This window comes from Amblyraja radiata, chromosome 7 (assembly GCF_010909765.2).
Source record: "Amblyraja radiata isolate CabotCenter1 chromosome 7, sAmbRad1.1.pri, whole genome shotgun sequence".
NCBI lineage: Eukaryota > Metazoa > Chordata > Chondrichthyes > Rajiformes > Rajidae > Amblyraja > Amblyraja radiata.
The window spans coordinates 23914658-23931493 of NC_045962.1; the positions used below are offsets into that span (position 1 = coordinate 23914658).

The following is a 16836-nucleotide window of genomic DNA, read 5'->3' on the forward strand; positions in this document are numbered from 1 at the left end:
ATGTGGTTAGTTATATCTTTCTAACAAAATCATACAAGTGACTTATTCCATAATACAAACTGTTCTATAAGCAGTAAATATCAGTATGAGAAAATGTTCTAAGGTTATACAAAAGGAGGAAATGTAAAATGAAATAAGTAGGAATTACATGTTATTTCAGTAACTTTGTAAAAAGCAACTGAAAAGATGATGAGCAAAATCAGTACACCAACATTTCTAATCTACCAAAATAATGTAAGCTTAATCACAGCTCAAGTTTTATCCATTCCATTACTGGATCTCTGTCTTACTTCCATCATCCTGCAAATTCAATATTCTCTTCAGATTCTACTAGATTTGAATTGTTGGCATAATCAAAATTAACATAACTGAATGCCATGATAGCAGGTTGGTGTACTTGCAATGTTACTTTAGTTTCATAATATTCACAATTAAAAGCAAAGATCTAACATTCTGCAGTAATTTTTTTTGCATTGTCATTTTTAGAAATATGTGTAATTTGTTTTTGTGTGTTTTCTTGTCCTGACCCTCAACGTACTTGTGCATGACAATAAATTTGACTTAACTTGATCTATTAGGTTCTGATTGGAGTGAAGTTCTCTGTTATTTTCACACTAATATTTAAATATTAATCTAGATCAACATATTTTCAGAACAATTTAATTTCTTTATAAAATCCGTCATCGAGAAAAAGCAGGCCATTTCACACATCGAACCAGCAAATCCTAAAGGACATCCTGAAAGCAGTATTATTGTCCTTTCCCCAATAGTTATTTACATTGACCGAGAGCAAAATTCACATTTTATACATGACATTATAAATCAATCATGCTGATATCTTAATGGCTCCACAATACCCGATTTAGATTACAATACTTCAAAATATCTGCTCTAAAAGCAATTATATTCTCTTGATGTGAATGTATTAACATTTAAACTATTATAGTTAATCAGTGAAAAGCATAAAAATTTGAAAAGTGAACAATTTTATTTCATTGTAATTTATAACAGCGGAAAAAAATCACTAATAAAACTTAGTGCTACATGTTTTAAGACAATTAAGTGGGACATTTTCTTCCCTCCTTTCCAGCTTTAATTTGTGCTGCTCAGCTCTGGATTCAATTTTTATCCAAGGGGCCTGTTATTCATGCAAAACGCCAGAGCAATATTAACAAACCTCAATGGATACAAAAAAAGGTGTGGCAGTTGACTGGAATGGGGAAGTCACATAATTCCATCTTCACAGACATCTGAAAACATACCCCAAGAGGATGGCAAAGTTGAGAAGAGATGGTAATTGAAATTCTGGTTGGATTTTCCTCTCCTGAGACCCAGGGTACCAACGTTCAAATTTGTTATTGGTGCTCCAGCAGAGACCAGGCAGTTCACAAACGGGAGGCTTCCAGTTATCAGCTAAATTAGAACATCATGAATTTTAAGCTTGAATGCCTGAAGCTATGGACTTGTTAAAAACAAAAATGCATGATATAAATCTGTCCATTTTACAAATTCTGCATGCAAACTCTTAATATTCACAGTATTTAATATTCACAAAAGAACAAATTGATAGCATAGTTAATAGCATTAAATTACTCTTTCTCACTTGGTATCATTAATTCCATTATTTACTAGTATGTTGACACTTTTATTTGTTTAATACTAGTTCTATCTTTAAAGGCTGGTTTGGGGGACCAAATTTAGACATTCTCCTCTTAGACTAGGCCTTGGGGTTTTGGACATTAAAGTGCTGTGTATACCCTGCACATCAGTGAATCTATGTTTAGAACACTAACATGTCTGAAGTGTAGTTTTTATAAATCATGGAATTATGAAATCATCACAACACGTTGTCTATTATTAGAAAAATACGCAAACATTGCAAACTTAAATATTTTTCATTTAAAACAATGGCATTTTGGAGAATGGAGTCTAAAAACACTGGAATGTTGTTAAGTTTAATAGGCAGTAAAACAAAGTTTAACACTACAACTGTTTCTACTAAATGTGTTAAAGTAATATAATTCCACCCTATGTTGTAATCATATTGTTTATATTGGAAGAAACAGATTGCTAAATAAACTGCATTGACAGCATACCCAGCATATAAATAAGAGCAACAAAAGTAATTGGGATTGAAAAGATTTTAACTGATGATTGATATTGAATTGTTAATATATAAATGCATTACATTTAGGGAAAAGTGGGACAAATTATCCTTTTTCCGGTCATCTAATTTAAATCCAGGTAACAAATTCGTGTGAGCTACAATTCACTATTCTGGCTTTATTTCAGACCTCTGCTTAAATATGGCACAAGTGATAAGGAAACACCAGAGCTCTGAAATCTCTTCCATTGCACAACAGGTTACATTTCTGCAAATAGACTGGAAATAACTGGTTTAAGAGTTACAAAATGTTTATTTTAAACCATTTAAACCAAATAACTTTTGCTTGCCATATTAGCCAATTAAACCATTGAAGGTTTCAACTCAAATGAAAAACTTTTCCCTTTACCTCAAATGAAGATGGTCATATAAAAAAGTAATTTATTTTCTATAGTTGCCAGTTACAATTGTACCTGGGTCACTATTGTATTTTATCAATGTATTTTTATTGAATAGAAAATACACCTTTTCATTCCTTTAATATTTAAGTGGATAGAATCTACTAATTTCTCTTTCAAAAAGGTAATGCAGAGCACAATAGTTTTAACTTTGTTTCAGAAACTGCTTCTATACCTATGAGTTCTGGTATAACCAGTACTAATTGTCTGCTACTAAAAAAATGAAGCACAATCCAAACCTCATCCTACAACAGTACTCAATGTTCATATACATAACAGGTTTCATTCAACATGTACTAACTACAAAGTCAAATAAAAGGTGTAAATAGAAACAACATCCAACTGCAATTCCTCCAGAATGCTCATTGTCCAAGGATACACGGGTGCATACAGTGAATTTGTGCAGCCCCAAGGATTTAATTCCTTCTCTCAAATCCTGGCCAACAATCCCCAAAGTGCACACCTCCGGCAATGCTGTCTTTAGTCATGTGTTGCGTCCTTATTTCACCACTGAAGCTTCACAGTTGTTATTAACTCAATGGTACCATTGTTCTGTATGGCAAAGTTCTGAAATCAGATGATCACTGATCTTCAGTGGGTTTATTACACAATACTGTAGAAAATACAGTTGTAACTTACTGAAAATATATAATAGAAATAAGGTTGGGTAAGCTTCTCAGGTTTTCTGACTTGATGTCGTATTATAAAGTGCAGGGAAAACCATTTAACTGGGAAACCATTTCCCTCTTGTTGCAATATCTAAATGCTAGCAGTAATTGCATAGCAATATTAGCAGTGATCATATTTTAAATCCATTTTAATTCAGATATTCAACTTGAAAGTGCAACAAAATGACCCTCTGTCCCGGTTTTCTTCCTTGAGATTGCAGCATTTTCTTCCAGAATGGTCACTGGAGGAAATTCACCATTTGCAGTCAATAAAGAATTTCGAGAAATTTAAGCAATCTCTGTAAGAATCATAACAATTAATTTACAATTTTAGGACCAATATATATATATATTTTTACTCACAAAAACTGTTTCAGTCCACAGATTTTAAAGATCTCAACTTAACGTTTAAATTTAAATTTAACTTAACGTTTAAAGCCAAGGACATACATTTGACACAAACCTAAGAATCACAGAGACACACAGAATTGCAGATGCTTGTTTAAAATAAAAAGACAAAGTGCTGGAGTAACTCAGCGAGTCAGGCAGCATATCCGGAAAATACTGCTAGGTGACGTTTCGGGTCGGAGGGATGAAGAAAGCTGGAATAGAGGGGTGGGACAAAGTCTGGCAAGTGATAGATGAGAGGAGAGTTTTGAATGGCAGGTAGTTGGACAAAGGCCAGAGATGAAAAGATAACAAGTGCGAGTCCAGATAAGGATAGAAGTGTGAAATAAAAAGCCAGTGGAAAGAATATGTGGAAGGGGATTGGGATGGGGAGGAAGGGGTGGAAAAGAGGGGACAGGGAGAAATGGGCGCAATACATGATAGAATTGTACATCACAGAAACGGGCCCTTCAGCTTTTCAAGTAACTTTGCTTATTCCACAGACAGCACCAGAGGTGGGAAATAAGCTCAGGTAGCCGGAGCCAGGAGCATTTAGATGTGCCACTGATGGTGCTCCCAAAATAGCCCAAGTCATTGGCCTTTTTCTTTGATGTAGGTCCCATGGTGGTTCACAGCAACTATCATAGGTGTGATGCAAAATTCCAAATCAGCAATCTGGGTAGTAGCATTTACATTGTTCCACTCACTTATTTAGGCTTAGGACTTTCGGCATGTCCCCAACAACTCTCACCAGCTTCTACAGATGTGCCGTTGAAAGCATTTTATCAGGATGTATCACAACATGGTTTGAGAATGGCTCCATCCAAGACCGCAAGAAATTGCCGAGTTGTGAAAGTAGCCCAGACCTTCACACAAAGCAACCTCCCTACACTTCACGCTGCCTTGGCAAGGGCACCAGAATAATCAAGGACGGGTCTCAGCCCGGTCACCCCCCTCTCCCATCAGGCAAGTGATAATAATTATGAAAATGCACACCTCCAGATTCAGGGACAGTTTCTTGCATGTTGTTATAGTCCTGACCGATCATCTACCTCATTGGAGACCGGACTATCTTTAATCGGACTTTATCTTGCATTAAAAGTTATTCCTTTTATCCTGTATCTGTACATGATGGACAGCTTGATTGTAACCATGTGTAGTCTTTTTGCTGACTGGATAGCACACAACAAAAAGCTTTTCACTGTACCTCAGTGCATGTGACAATAAACTAAACTAAATTACAAAGCTCATAAATCTATTGATAATTAACTATAATGTAGAAAAATGTCCCAAAGCACTTCATAAAGGTAAAATAAAACTAAAATGGGTATCAAAACAAATCAGCAGTGGTAGGAGAGGGTCAATTAACAGCCTGAAGAGAAATATTGTTTTACATTGGGCCCCAAATTTTCACTCCAAATTTTTTTTATGTACAGGTGCACAACCTTTTATCCGAAATTCCAAATAACGAAAAGCTCCGAATAGCGGACATTTTTTCGGTCCTTGAAGAAAGGTCCTTGAAGACGTTCACCGAGGGCGGCCCGCAGAGGTGACAGCGGAACCTCCGGTCGGTCCTCGAAGAAAGGGGAACTAAATCCCCATTCATAAAAGAGAAGGTGAGGGTATATTGTGCGGGAGGGTTAATAATTGACAATCTGCTGCTGCCTGCCCGCTGAGTTAAAAAGTTCCCACGGGAACGTTTTAACTCAGCGGGCAGGCAGCAGCAGATTGTCGCTCCCTTCAGTTTCACCCCACCTACACCCCTCTGCTTCCCGGCCATGTGTGTGACCCTTTCCCTCCCCTCTCCAGCTCCCCGCCCATTGCACCGGCGCGGGGGCTTTGCACTGTCTTCACGTCGGCGATGCCAGCAGGTCAGTGCCAGTCACCGGAGACGTCAGGACCAACGGGACACCGACCCCCAGGCCCACTGCAAGCACAGAGATCCCAGAGACCCACAGCCAGCAGCAGCCCAGCCCCGCCCTTGCAGGTGAGCAGGAGAGTGGGGTTGTTTGCAGTTGCAGAGGGAGGGGGCAAGGGCGGTACAGTTCCCAGTCTCAGCTCCTGTCCAGGGGGGTGGCCGGAGACGTCAGGACCAACGGGACACCGACTGCAAGCACGGAGATCCCAGAGACTCACAGCCAGCAGCAACTCTAGCCCAGCCCCGTTCCAACTCCAGAGGAACCCGGGTTGCGGATGAGGGGGCGCAGCTCGGGCTGTGGGCGAACTGCCACTTGTCGCTGTAGCGGCCCATCGGGGAGCGGGTTCCTGTTGGTCATGACGTCTCCGGCCACCCCCCTGGACTGGAGCTGAGACTGGGAACTGTACCGCCCTTGCCCCCTCCCTCTGCAACTGCAAACAACCCCACTCTCCTGCAAGGGCGGTACAGTTCCCAGTCTCAGCTCCTGTACAGGGGGGTGGCCGGTGACGTCAGGACCACCAGAAGCCGCTCCCCGATGGGCCGCTACGGCGACAAGTGGCAGTCCGCCCACAGCCTGAACTGCGCCCCGTCATCGGGACACCGACCCCCAGGCCCATTGCAAACACGGAGATCCCAGATCAGCAACTCCAGCCCAGCCCCGCTCCAACTCCAGAGGAACACGCCTGAAGAGAAATATTGTTTTACATTGGGGCAGAAGCTGATGGTGTGCAAGGTACGTCTTGTTCTTGGGGTGGCGCAGCTCGGGCTGTGGGCGAACTGCCAATTGTCGCCGTAGCGGCCCATCGGGGGGCGGATTCCTCTGGAGTTGGAGGGGGAGGGGGGTATTGTGCTGTTTGATCGCCCCCTGCTATCCCAGGGACAGGGAGACACAGCGGCTTTTGAGAATGGTGGGCAATCACTTCCAAAGTTCTGCCCACACAGTCAGTACACCTCTCCTACACTTGTCTCCCGCACTAAGATCATCTCGCAGAGAATGATCCCAGCCTAACCCTCCTTATTCTCTCCTATTCTGCAAGAAAAAACTACATTGAAGACTCAAACTCGCGATCGAGTAACTGCCGGGATCGAGGCGCAAACTCGCGACCTTGCGGATATGAGCCGAGCACTCTACCACTGAGCCAGCCGTTAAAATCTACGCTAAAAATCTTCTATTCCGAAAGCCGAAAAATTCCGAATTACGAAAAGTGTCTGGTCCCAAGACTTTCGGATAAAAGGTTGTGCACCTGTACTAAGAATGACATTAAATCAATTTTTGAAACTACATACATGTATCGGCAGAATCTATTTCAATGCTTACTTTCTGGATCATCCAGACCACCATCATTGTATGATTCAGTATCTGAATACGTCCGTATTCTCCTGTGCACTTCAGGCCGTAACGTTGCAATAAGCATTTCCTTTTGGTGAGGAGCGTCCAGTTTCCTGCTAAATGCAAAATGTAAACTTAACCAAGAATAAGATCAGACACAAATCAAGATGCAAGGTACTAAAAGGATAGTGCTCTGATAGTCAAATAATTGTAAAACGCAAACTGGAACTTAAGTGAATAAGATGGATTAATTTGATTCGAATTTAGTAATAAAATTTATAGCATTATCACAGTATTTATTTTCTTCACAGGTGAAGGAAGGCAATATACTGGCATTATTTAATACTATGCTATTACGCAGTCATGCAGAATAATTAAATACTATGATAAATGACAATCACCAGTACATTCAAAAGCAAGTTTACTTGTACAAATTTGTGATAATATTGATCAAAATGTTAAGCCAGATAAATCTTGCACTTTCTTTCTTCTTTTACACAACCCTTTTGAGATTTACCAGTTATCCATATATCCATGCCAGGAAAGGTTTTGTGTTCTTAAACATCTGCCTAATTACCACCACCGCCACCGCCACCGATTCCGACCCTAACAACCACATCCTAAATCCTCTAAATGCCCAGACATCTCCTTTCATATCCCCAGAGCAACATGAATACCTGGGCAGGATAATTATGTAATCAAAAGATCTCATCATTAAACAATTACAGGGAATATATGGTGTTGAAACAGCCCATTGGGTCCAACTTGTCCATGGCAGTTTGAGCTCTAGACTCTTTTAGCCTCTCCTCATCCAAATTTGTTAGCTTAATTCTCTTTTCTCATATTAATTGTATGCTTGTCCAGCCTCTCCTTGTTTGCAAAAGCACCATTTGCTTCTGGCACTCCCATATTTTTATCACGTTCCAGGCAATTACCAATATAATTTGTATTAATAACCAACAACAAAACTCCTTTCTCTTACCCATCATAAAGAATGGTACCAGGATGACTAATTGATCGTTTCATCTGCAATATTGAAAAAGTTACCAACTTACAAAACATCTAAATTAAACTTGCATCAGTCCATTTTATATCAAGAAGGAACAAAACGACAATTAAACATTACACAAGAAAATAATAGCAGCATTAAAAAAAATGCAGAAACATTAACATATAGAGGAATAAATGTGTATTTGTTCCTCTTAATAATACCATACCCGAACCATCTGAACTGGTGATGGTGAAACAGGAGAGACAAGTGGATCGGAGTGAGTAAACTGGAACATTTCTGGCTTAAACTTGGCATTGGCTATTTTCATACACTCTTCAAGAGTTGTAATGAAGGTATTACACGTGGCACTGAGCAAAGAAGAGGCTTCATTCATATTCTAAGAAACAAAAATACATTCATTTTAGATACACAATTGGGATTAATGAATTTCTCAAAATACTAGCAGATTGAAAGAACCATCCCCTTACATAGGTACAGGTTCCAGGCCAGTAAATTAACAAATATGAGTCAACACTATTTCATATGGGAAAATTACTTAGCACCAAAAGGTATAATACATAAAAGAACAATTAGCCAGAAAATAATCTCATACTCAGCTGAACAGAGATGTCTACACTATTCCATGTTACACAGAGGTTACCAAAAATCTTAACAATGTCGTCACTCAGTGTACAAAATCATGAGAGGAATAGAACGGGTCTCTTGCACAGTCTCTTGCCCAGAGTAGGGGAATCGAGGACCAGAGGACATAGGTTCAGGTAAAGGGGAAAAGATTTAATAGGAATCCGAGGGGTAACTTTTTCACACAAAGGGTGGCGGGTGTATGGAACAAACTGCCAGAGGAGGTAGTTGAGGCTGGGACTATCCCATCGTTTAAGAAACAATTAGACAGGTACATGTGGTCGGGGTAACTGGAGCTGGAAGCCATGAGGTACGAGATGGAGGGACTGGAGCTGGAAGTCATGAGGTATGACTGGAGCTGGAAGCCATGAGGTACGACTGGAGCTGGAAGGGTTTTGGCCCAAAACTTTGCCTATTTCCTTCGCTCCGTGAGTCTGAAGAAGGGTTTCGGCCCGAAACGTTGCCTATTTCCTTCGCTCCATAGATGCTGCTGCACCCGCTGAGTTTCTCCAGCACTTTTGTCTACCTTAGACAGTTACATGGATAGGACAGGTTTGGTGGGATATGGACCAAGCGCAGGCAGGTGGGCTAGTGTGGATGGGACATCGTTGGCCGGTGTGGGCAAGATGGGCCTGTTTCCACACTGTATCACTCTATGATTGGATTGGAAGGACGAACATATGAATTTTTCTAAGTCACTCAGATAGTCTAGTTGAAGCAGAGAGAATTGCCATACTGCACACAAATGTTTTAATTTGTATTTAGGATCTTCTCATCAGTTTCATCAGATACTAGCTATAACTAATAAAAATAAATACATACAAATACATATATTCCATATATATATATATATATATCTATATTACTAAAACTCTGTTCTTGACCGGTTTTGGTGATCTGTGCTGCGATTTCCGAGAGAACGTCGCCACCTACGGCTGTCATTTTTGGCCACCTCGCTCAGAGCCCCCCTCCGCCGCATGTGTGCCGAGGATTTTTCCCGTCGATGAAATATGACAGAGATATTAATGTTTTTTACAAAATTCCCCATTCTCTCTGCTGCCCCTGCTGGAGGGAGGGGGAGGGACTATAAAACCAGGAAGTGGTGTGCCTCAATCAGTCCCTGCAAGTGGTGTGCCTCAATCAGTCCCTGCAAGTGGTGTGCCTCAATCAGTCTCTGCAAGTGGTGTGCCTCCATCAGAGCTCTGAATGAGACGGAACAAATGTCTACAGCACTGTGAGCACCCTTAATTTGGTTTGAAAATGAAAAGTTGGTTAGTCTGAGGTAAAAAAGCACTGCCTGCAAATGGTTGTTTGGGTTGAAGTAAAAAGTCTCTCTCTCTCCCCCTCCCCCTCTCTCTCTCCCCCTCCCCCTCTCTCTCTCCCCCTCCCCCTCTCTCTCCCTCCCCCTCCTCTCCCATCCCATCCCCTCTCCTTCTCCTCCCCCTCTCTCCCTTCTTTTTCTCCCCCTCCATCCCCTCCCCTCCACACCCCTACCCCCTTCCCTCCACTTCCCCTCATCTCACCCCCCTCTCAGCACACCCTCTCTCTCCCCCTCTCTCCTCCCCCCCTCTCTCCACCCATCCCCTCCACACCCCCTACCCCCCCCTGCTCCCCCTCACCCCCCTCTCAGCACTCCCTCTCCCCCTCACCCTCTCTCTCTCCTCCCCTCCTCCCCCACCTTCCCCCCCCTCACCCTCTTCTCCTCCTCTCCACCCCCCTATCCCTCTTGCCCCTTTCTCTGTGTCTCTGTCTCTGCCCTCACTCTCTACCCCACCTCTACCCCCCCCCCCCTCTCTAGATGTGACTGCAAGTTTGGGGCTATGTGTCAGTAGATAGGGTGGTTATGGGGTAAAAGGAGCAAATTAATAATATTAATATATCAAGGGGGGTAATTAGCGTGAGTGCGGGGGGGGAGATAGTTAGTGTGTGACGCTGCATGCAGCCTCCCCCCCCCCACAACCGCACGTTGGGGGAACAGACCCAACGGGTCTGCACTTGGTCTAGTATATTAATAAAACTCTGATCTTGACCGCTTTTGGCACACTGTGGCGCGATTTCTGAAAGAACGCCGCCACCTACGGCTGTCATTTTTGGCCACCTCGCTCAGAGCCCCCCTCCGCCTTACGGGACCGGAGGATTTTTCCCATTGATGAAAAATCAGAGAGATATTAATGTTTTTAAAAGATTTGCCATTCTCTCTGCTGCTCCTGCGAGGGGGAGGGACTATAAACCCAGAAGTGGTGTGCCTCACACTCTCTTCAAGATGGAGGAAGGCAGAGGGTCACGTTTCTCTGAGCTGTGAATAACACTGAACACATGTCAACTCAAATGTGAATGCCCTTAGTGGTTCTAAAATGCTTGCATAAAGTGTCTATTGGTTTTAAAATGCTTGCAAAAAGTGTCTATTGGTTTTAAAATGCTTGCAAAAAGTGTCTATTGGTTCTAAAATGCTTGCAAAGAGTGTCTATTGATTCTAAAATGTTTGCAAAAGGTGTCTATTGGCTCTAAAATGCTTGCAAAAAGTGTCTATTGGTTCTACAATGCTTGCAGAATGCGTCTTTTTTTGGTTGTAAAATGTTTGCAAAAAAAAGTCTATTGGTTCTAAAATGCTTGCAAAAAAATTCTATTGGTTGTAAAATGCTTGCAAAAAAATGTCTATTGGTTCTAAAGCTTGCAAAAAAATGTCTATTGGTTCTAAAGCTTGCAAAAAAAATGACTATTGGTTCTAAAATGCTTGGAAAAAGTGTCTATTGGTTCTAAAATGTTTGCAAAAAGTGTCTATTGGTTCTAAAATGTTTGCAAAAAGTGTCTCTTTTGGTTCTACAATGCTTGCAGAATGTGTCTTTTTAGGTTCTAAAATGCTTGCAAAAAAATGTCTATTGGTTCTAAAATGCTTGCAAAAAATGTCTATTGGTTCTAAAATGCTTGCAAAAATGTCTATTGGTTCTAAAATGCTTGCAAAAAATGTCTATTGGTTCTAAAATGCTTGCGAAAAATGTCTATTGGTTCTAAAGCTTGCATAAAGATGACTATTGGTTCTAAAGCTTGCAAAAAATGTCTATTGGTTCTAAAATGCTTGCAAAAAGTGTCTCTATTGGTTCTAAAATGCTTGCAAAAAGTGTCTATTGGTTCTAAAATGCTTGCAAAAGGTGTCTATTGGTTCTAAAGTGCTTGCAAAAAATGTCTATTGGTTCTAAAATGCTTGCAAAAAATGTCTATTGGTTCTAAAATGCTTGCAAAAAAATGTCTATTGGTTCTAAAATGCTTGCAAAAAGTCTCTTTTGGTTCTAAAATGCTTGCAAAAAAATGTCTATTGGTTCTAAAATGCTTGCAATAAATGTCTGTTGGTTCTAAAATGCTTGCCAAAAATGTCTATTGTTTCTAAAATGCTTGCCAAAAATGTCTATTGGTTCTACAATGCTTGCCAAAAATGTCTATTGGTTCTAAAATGCTTGCAAAAAGTGTGTCTATTCGTTCTAAAATGCTTGCAAAAAGTGTCTCTATTGGTTCTAAAATGCTTGCAAAAGTGTCTCTATTGGTTCTACAATGCTTGCAAAAAGTGTCTCTATTGGTTCTACAATGCTTGCAAAAAGTGTCTCTATTGGTTCTACAATGTTTTCTAAAAAAATCTATTGGTTCTAAAATGTTTTCTACAAAAATGTCTATTGGTTCTAAAATGCTTGCCAAAAAGTGTCTATTGGTTCTAAAATGCTTGCCAAAAAGTGTGTCTATTGGTTCTAAAATGCTTGCCAAAATTGTCTCTATTGGTTCTAAAATGATTGCCAAAAGTGTCTCTATTGGTTCTAAAATGCTTGCCAAAAGAGTCTCTATTGGTTCTAAAATGCTTGCAAAAAAATGTCTATTGGTTCTAAAATGCTTGCAAAAAATGTCTATTGGTTCTAAAATGCTTGCAAAAAATGTCTATTGGTTCTAAAATGCTTGCAAAAAGTGTCTCTATTGGTTCTAAAATGCTTGCAAAAAAAGTCTATTGGTTCTAAAATGCTTGCGAAAAAATGTCTATTGGTCTAAAATGCTTGAAAAAAATGTCTATTGGTTCTAAAATGCTTGCAAAGTGTCTCTATTGGTTCTAAAATGCTTGCAGATAGTATCTCTATTGCTTCTAAAGTGTGTGTCGTCTGTCTGTGCGTGCGTATGTATGAGTTGCTGTGTCTGTGGATGAATGTGTGACTGTCTGTGTACGAGTGTGTATGTGTGAGTGACTGTATGTGTGTGTGTTTGACTGTGTCTCTGTGTATGAGTGTCTGTCTGTGTGTGTGTCTGTGTGAACGTGTTTGTGACTATGTGTGTGTGTGTCTTTGTGTTTGTGTATTTCTGTGTGAGTGTGTCTTTGTGTGTGTGTCTGGCTGCATGTGTGTGATTGCCTTTGTGTGTGTGTGTGTGTGTGTGTGTGTGTGTGTGTGTGTGTGTGCGCACTCTGCTTGAAATGCTGTGAAATTGGCTTGGAGTGCTGTGAGGTTGGACTTGCGGCCTACACTCCGTGATGACTTTTGAGGTAAATTCTCAGATTTTCTTTGTTAAAATTTGACCGCTTAATCTCTCTATATTAAAATTATCTTTTTTTTAATATCAAAAGCAAAGTGTTATCAAGAGGCAGTGAGCAGCAGAACACAGCAAGAGACACAACAAAAAATAACTTTAATAAATCCTTTTTCCACTTGCCATGCCTGCGTGCTCTTCATCACAATAGTAACCTAATAGGCAGGAATGGCTGCGCTGTCGGAGAGCCACTAAGAGTGCATGGGGGGAGATGGACTGAATGCGTGTGGGGGAGGGGAATGGCATGGAGCAGAGTGGGGGGTGAAGGGAGGACGGGTGACTGAGTGAACTGCCACCACCAGCTGTGAGTGACTGGGCTGCCAGCCCACCAGCCATGAGTAAGTGAAATGCCAGCCCACCAGCTGTAAGTGACTGAAGTGCCAGCCCACCAGCCATGACTTACTGAACTGCAAGTCCAAAAATCCATTCAGTCCACAATGTCCATACTAGCTCTCTGGAAACCAGTCCCTTCAGCGCACAACAGACTGAGTGACTGAGCTGCCCGGCCAGAGTGACTGAGCTGCCCGGCCAGAGTGACTGATGTGCCAGCCCAATAATCCATTCAGCCTACAATGTCCATACTAGCCTTCTGGAAACCAGTTGCTTTGACCCACAACACACATACTAGCACTCCAGAAAGGCCCCCCCCCCACCCCACTGGCCAGCAATATTGGAATTGGTGCAGAGCTGGAATATTGCGTTGGGGGACCAGCCCTCCCGTGTGATGCTGGGACCCAACGGGTCCCACTTAGTCTAGTATATAATATATATATATATATTCTGATACTATACCTCAGCAGGTGGCGTCAAACCTGGCTGATCCTGTTTAACAGACTCTTGTATTGTATGCACTTGCTGCATTAGCAAGTCACAATACAACCGAAGTTCGGACATCTTAGTTCTGAGAGATTCAATGGTCTCATTGATTTCTGCAGAATTAAAATAATACACAATGTGAACTAATAAATTAGTGAAACGTATTTATACATCAAAATTCGTCGACATAGTTAATTATGAGCAAGACCCACCGAATAATCTGACATGGACCAACACCAGTATTAGGCTGACAATTTATTTGTTATATTTTGCAAACCATATATAACTTATAAATTAATTATTTTACAGTTAGAGTGCAATTAATACTTTTTACTGTTTACCAACAAGGTTGTTAAGAGTTGTATTTACTTTCTTGAGCAACAAATAAAGTGCTGGAGGAACTCAGCATGCTAGGCAGCATCTGTGGAGGGAAGTGGACAGACAACGTCTTAGGTTGCAACTCTTCTTAAAACTGTCTGGAGTATCACAACATTTAAAAAACATTTGAGTGGGTACATGGATCGGACAGGTTTGGAAGGATATGGGCCAAAAGCAGGCAGGTGGAACTAATGAAGATGAGGCGCGTTGGTCGGTGTGGGCAAATTGGCCCCAAGGGCTTGTTTCCACGGTATATGACTCTATGAGTATGAAGAGGAGTCCTGAACCAATATGTCATCTGTCCACTAAATGCTGCCTGACTCGATGACTCCTCCACCACTTTACTTATTGCTCAATTATTAATATAACAGTTCATCAAATAGTTACAGCAGGTAGCTTTGAATTTCCTTTATGTATGTTTTCATCCTGCTTGTATTTAATATTACCTTTTTCTTTTTTAGTCCTTGTATCTGCAAGACATGCTTTCGAACTGCCTAGTGCCACCAACCATCTCTGCCTCTCAGCAGCATTGACTGATTTGACATAGAAATGTTGTTCTCCAGGAATAATCAGCTCCATTCGTGTGTTATCTGTTGAATGTACTAGTTTTAAAGAAGAACAAGTGATGAAGTGATTCCATAGTTAAATACAACTAAACTCACAAAAAAGTTGTAGAAAAAAAAATACTGCCAGTATTCTAATTTCTACAAAAAGTTAACAATCAGTTTTTGGTGTTCTGAAAGTGCCTGGATATCCTACCCTAAGAGCTAAATAAAATATCTATGCAAATCTGCTGAAGATTAAGGATGGTGGTATTTTCTTTACAGAAGATAAAATAATCTAGGTCAAATTATTTCATTTAATATTAACTGATTTAATTTGATTTAGGAAAAGTGTTTATCACTTGCCTTTAATTTCGCAAACAGCCATTTTGATACTCCCTTTGCTGCCTTTGTTAACATCATCCTGAGAATCATAATAAGAAAGTATTCCATTGTCCAGTATGAACCAACGAGGCTGCCAACCTGAGGAAGAGAAATAACATTTACATTACTATTTAATTCTTTGACGTAGCAATTTTCACAGGACAGATACCAGGCGCAGGACTGAAAATGCCGTGAAAATAGCCAGTATATAGGTGAGAGTTTAGTTTACAGATAGCAAGTAAACAGGCCCTTCGGCCCACCGAGTCCACGTTGACCAGCATCTCCCACACTCGTTTTATCCTACACAATAAGAACAATTTACAAAAGCCAATTAACCTACAAACCTGCAAGTCTTTGGAGCATGGGAGTAAACCGGAGCACCTGGAGAAATCCACGCAGTCACAAAGATTGTATGGACAGCACCCATAGTCAGGATCTAACCCAGGTCTCTAGCGCTGTAAAGCTGCAACTCTACAGCTGTGCCACTGTGCAACCCGAGTGGGAGGGGAGGTAGGATGATCATAGTTACAATCAGATTTGGGGAGAATGGGAGAGATAAGGATGACGGGCAGATGGGGCTATGGGGATGGGTGGGGGGAGTAATGAGAGGAAAGGTGAATCAAGAAAGAAAAATCCAAACCAGATAGATATGTGGATGATAATCATACGGAACCAGGTGGGGGAGGAGATAGGATTGAAAAGGTGGATAATGGGGGACTGAACTTGGGTGAACAGATGGGGGTTCACTTGAAATTGGAAAGTTCCATTTTTATAACTTTGGGTCTTGCCGCTCAGGTGGATCTGTTTTATACTGGGCATCATCCTGGAAGATTGAAGGCAACAAATCAGTGTAGTAAAGGAAGGGGAAGTTGAAATGACATGGAACTACAGGATCAAGATGGCCATTGCAGATAGCACAAGAATTCTGCAGAACAATCACACATCTATCTACGTTGGGTCTGGCAGATGTAAAGACCATATGTCAAGACCGCATGTAGTAGAGAATGTAGTAGACGAGGTTGGAGGAAGTGCATGTGAATCTCTGCCTCACTTAGAAGGGCTGTTGAGTTAGTTCCCTGGATGCTGGTGGTGAGGGAGTGTTGGGGCAAGTGTTGCATCTCCTACAGTTTCAGGTGAAGTGCCAGAGGTTGGAGATGGGCGAGTGGGAAGGGACAACGGGGATGAGCTGATGAGGGAGTGATGGAGAGTGTAGTCCCTGTCAGGGGTCAAGATGACAGGACCAGGCGGCGCTCCCCCGGTGCGGTGCGGGCCGGCTCCGGGGCCTCCCTCACCCGTCAGGTAGTTGGTCCACTTGTAAAGTATTCCTTCCATCTTCACACGGCGCGGCGGCGCCGCCTCACACGCAGTCGGCGAGCCCGGCCTGCAGCCGGAGGCGCGGCCTCAGAGCGGCGCCAGCGGCACGGGAGGAGCCTGCGCTCGGCAGCATGGCGGCCCGACCCGTCCAGGGAACCGGCGCCTGCAACACACAGGCGGGCAGACACAGACAGACAGGCCGTCGGCGCGGCCGCTGCCCGCTCACCCCTCACCCCGCGCCGCCTGCGCAGCCACGTCGGACCGAGACGTGACGTCACCACGTGATCGACCAGCGAGATGGTCCCGCCCCCCCCGCCGTGGGCGCAGCCAGATCCACTGATTGACGT

General features: G+C 42.0%; 1 protein-coding gene across 5 annotated transcripts; it reads right to left on the reverse strand.

Moving 5' to 3' along the window:
- Positions 1-644: 644 nt before the first annotated feature.
- Positions 645-16749, reverse strand: plekha3 (pleckstrin homology domain containing A3). Of its 5 annotated transcripts, none has more exons than XM_033023856.1 (8): positions 16468-16748; positions 15158-15274; positions 14696-14851; positions 13848-13984; positions 8083-8253; positions 7848-7891; positions 6854-6981; positions 645-3129 (listed from the first exon to the last, which is right to left on the reverse strand). In XM_033023856.1, the coding sequence occupies exons 1-8, from the start codon at positions 16505-16507 to the stop codon at positions 3098-3100; spliced, it is 825 nt and encodes a 274-aa protein (XP_032879747.1). In that variant the 5' UTR covers positions 16508-16748; the 3' UTR covers positions 645-3097. The 5 variants fall into 5 exon arrangements, 2 of the variants coding, with proteins under 2 accessions (XP_032879747.1, XP_032879748.1); XM_033023857.1 differs by having other exon boundaries at positions 645-3529; XR_004412544.1 differs by lacking the exon at positions 7848-7891 and having other exon boundaries at positions 645-3529; positions 6854-6978; positions 16468-16749.
- Positions 16750-16836: the final 87 nt, after the last annotated feature.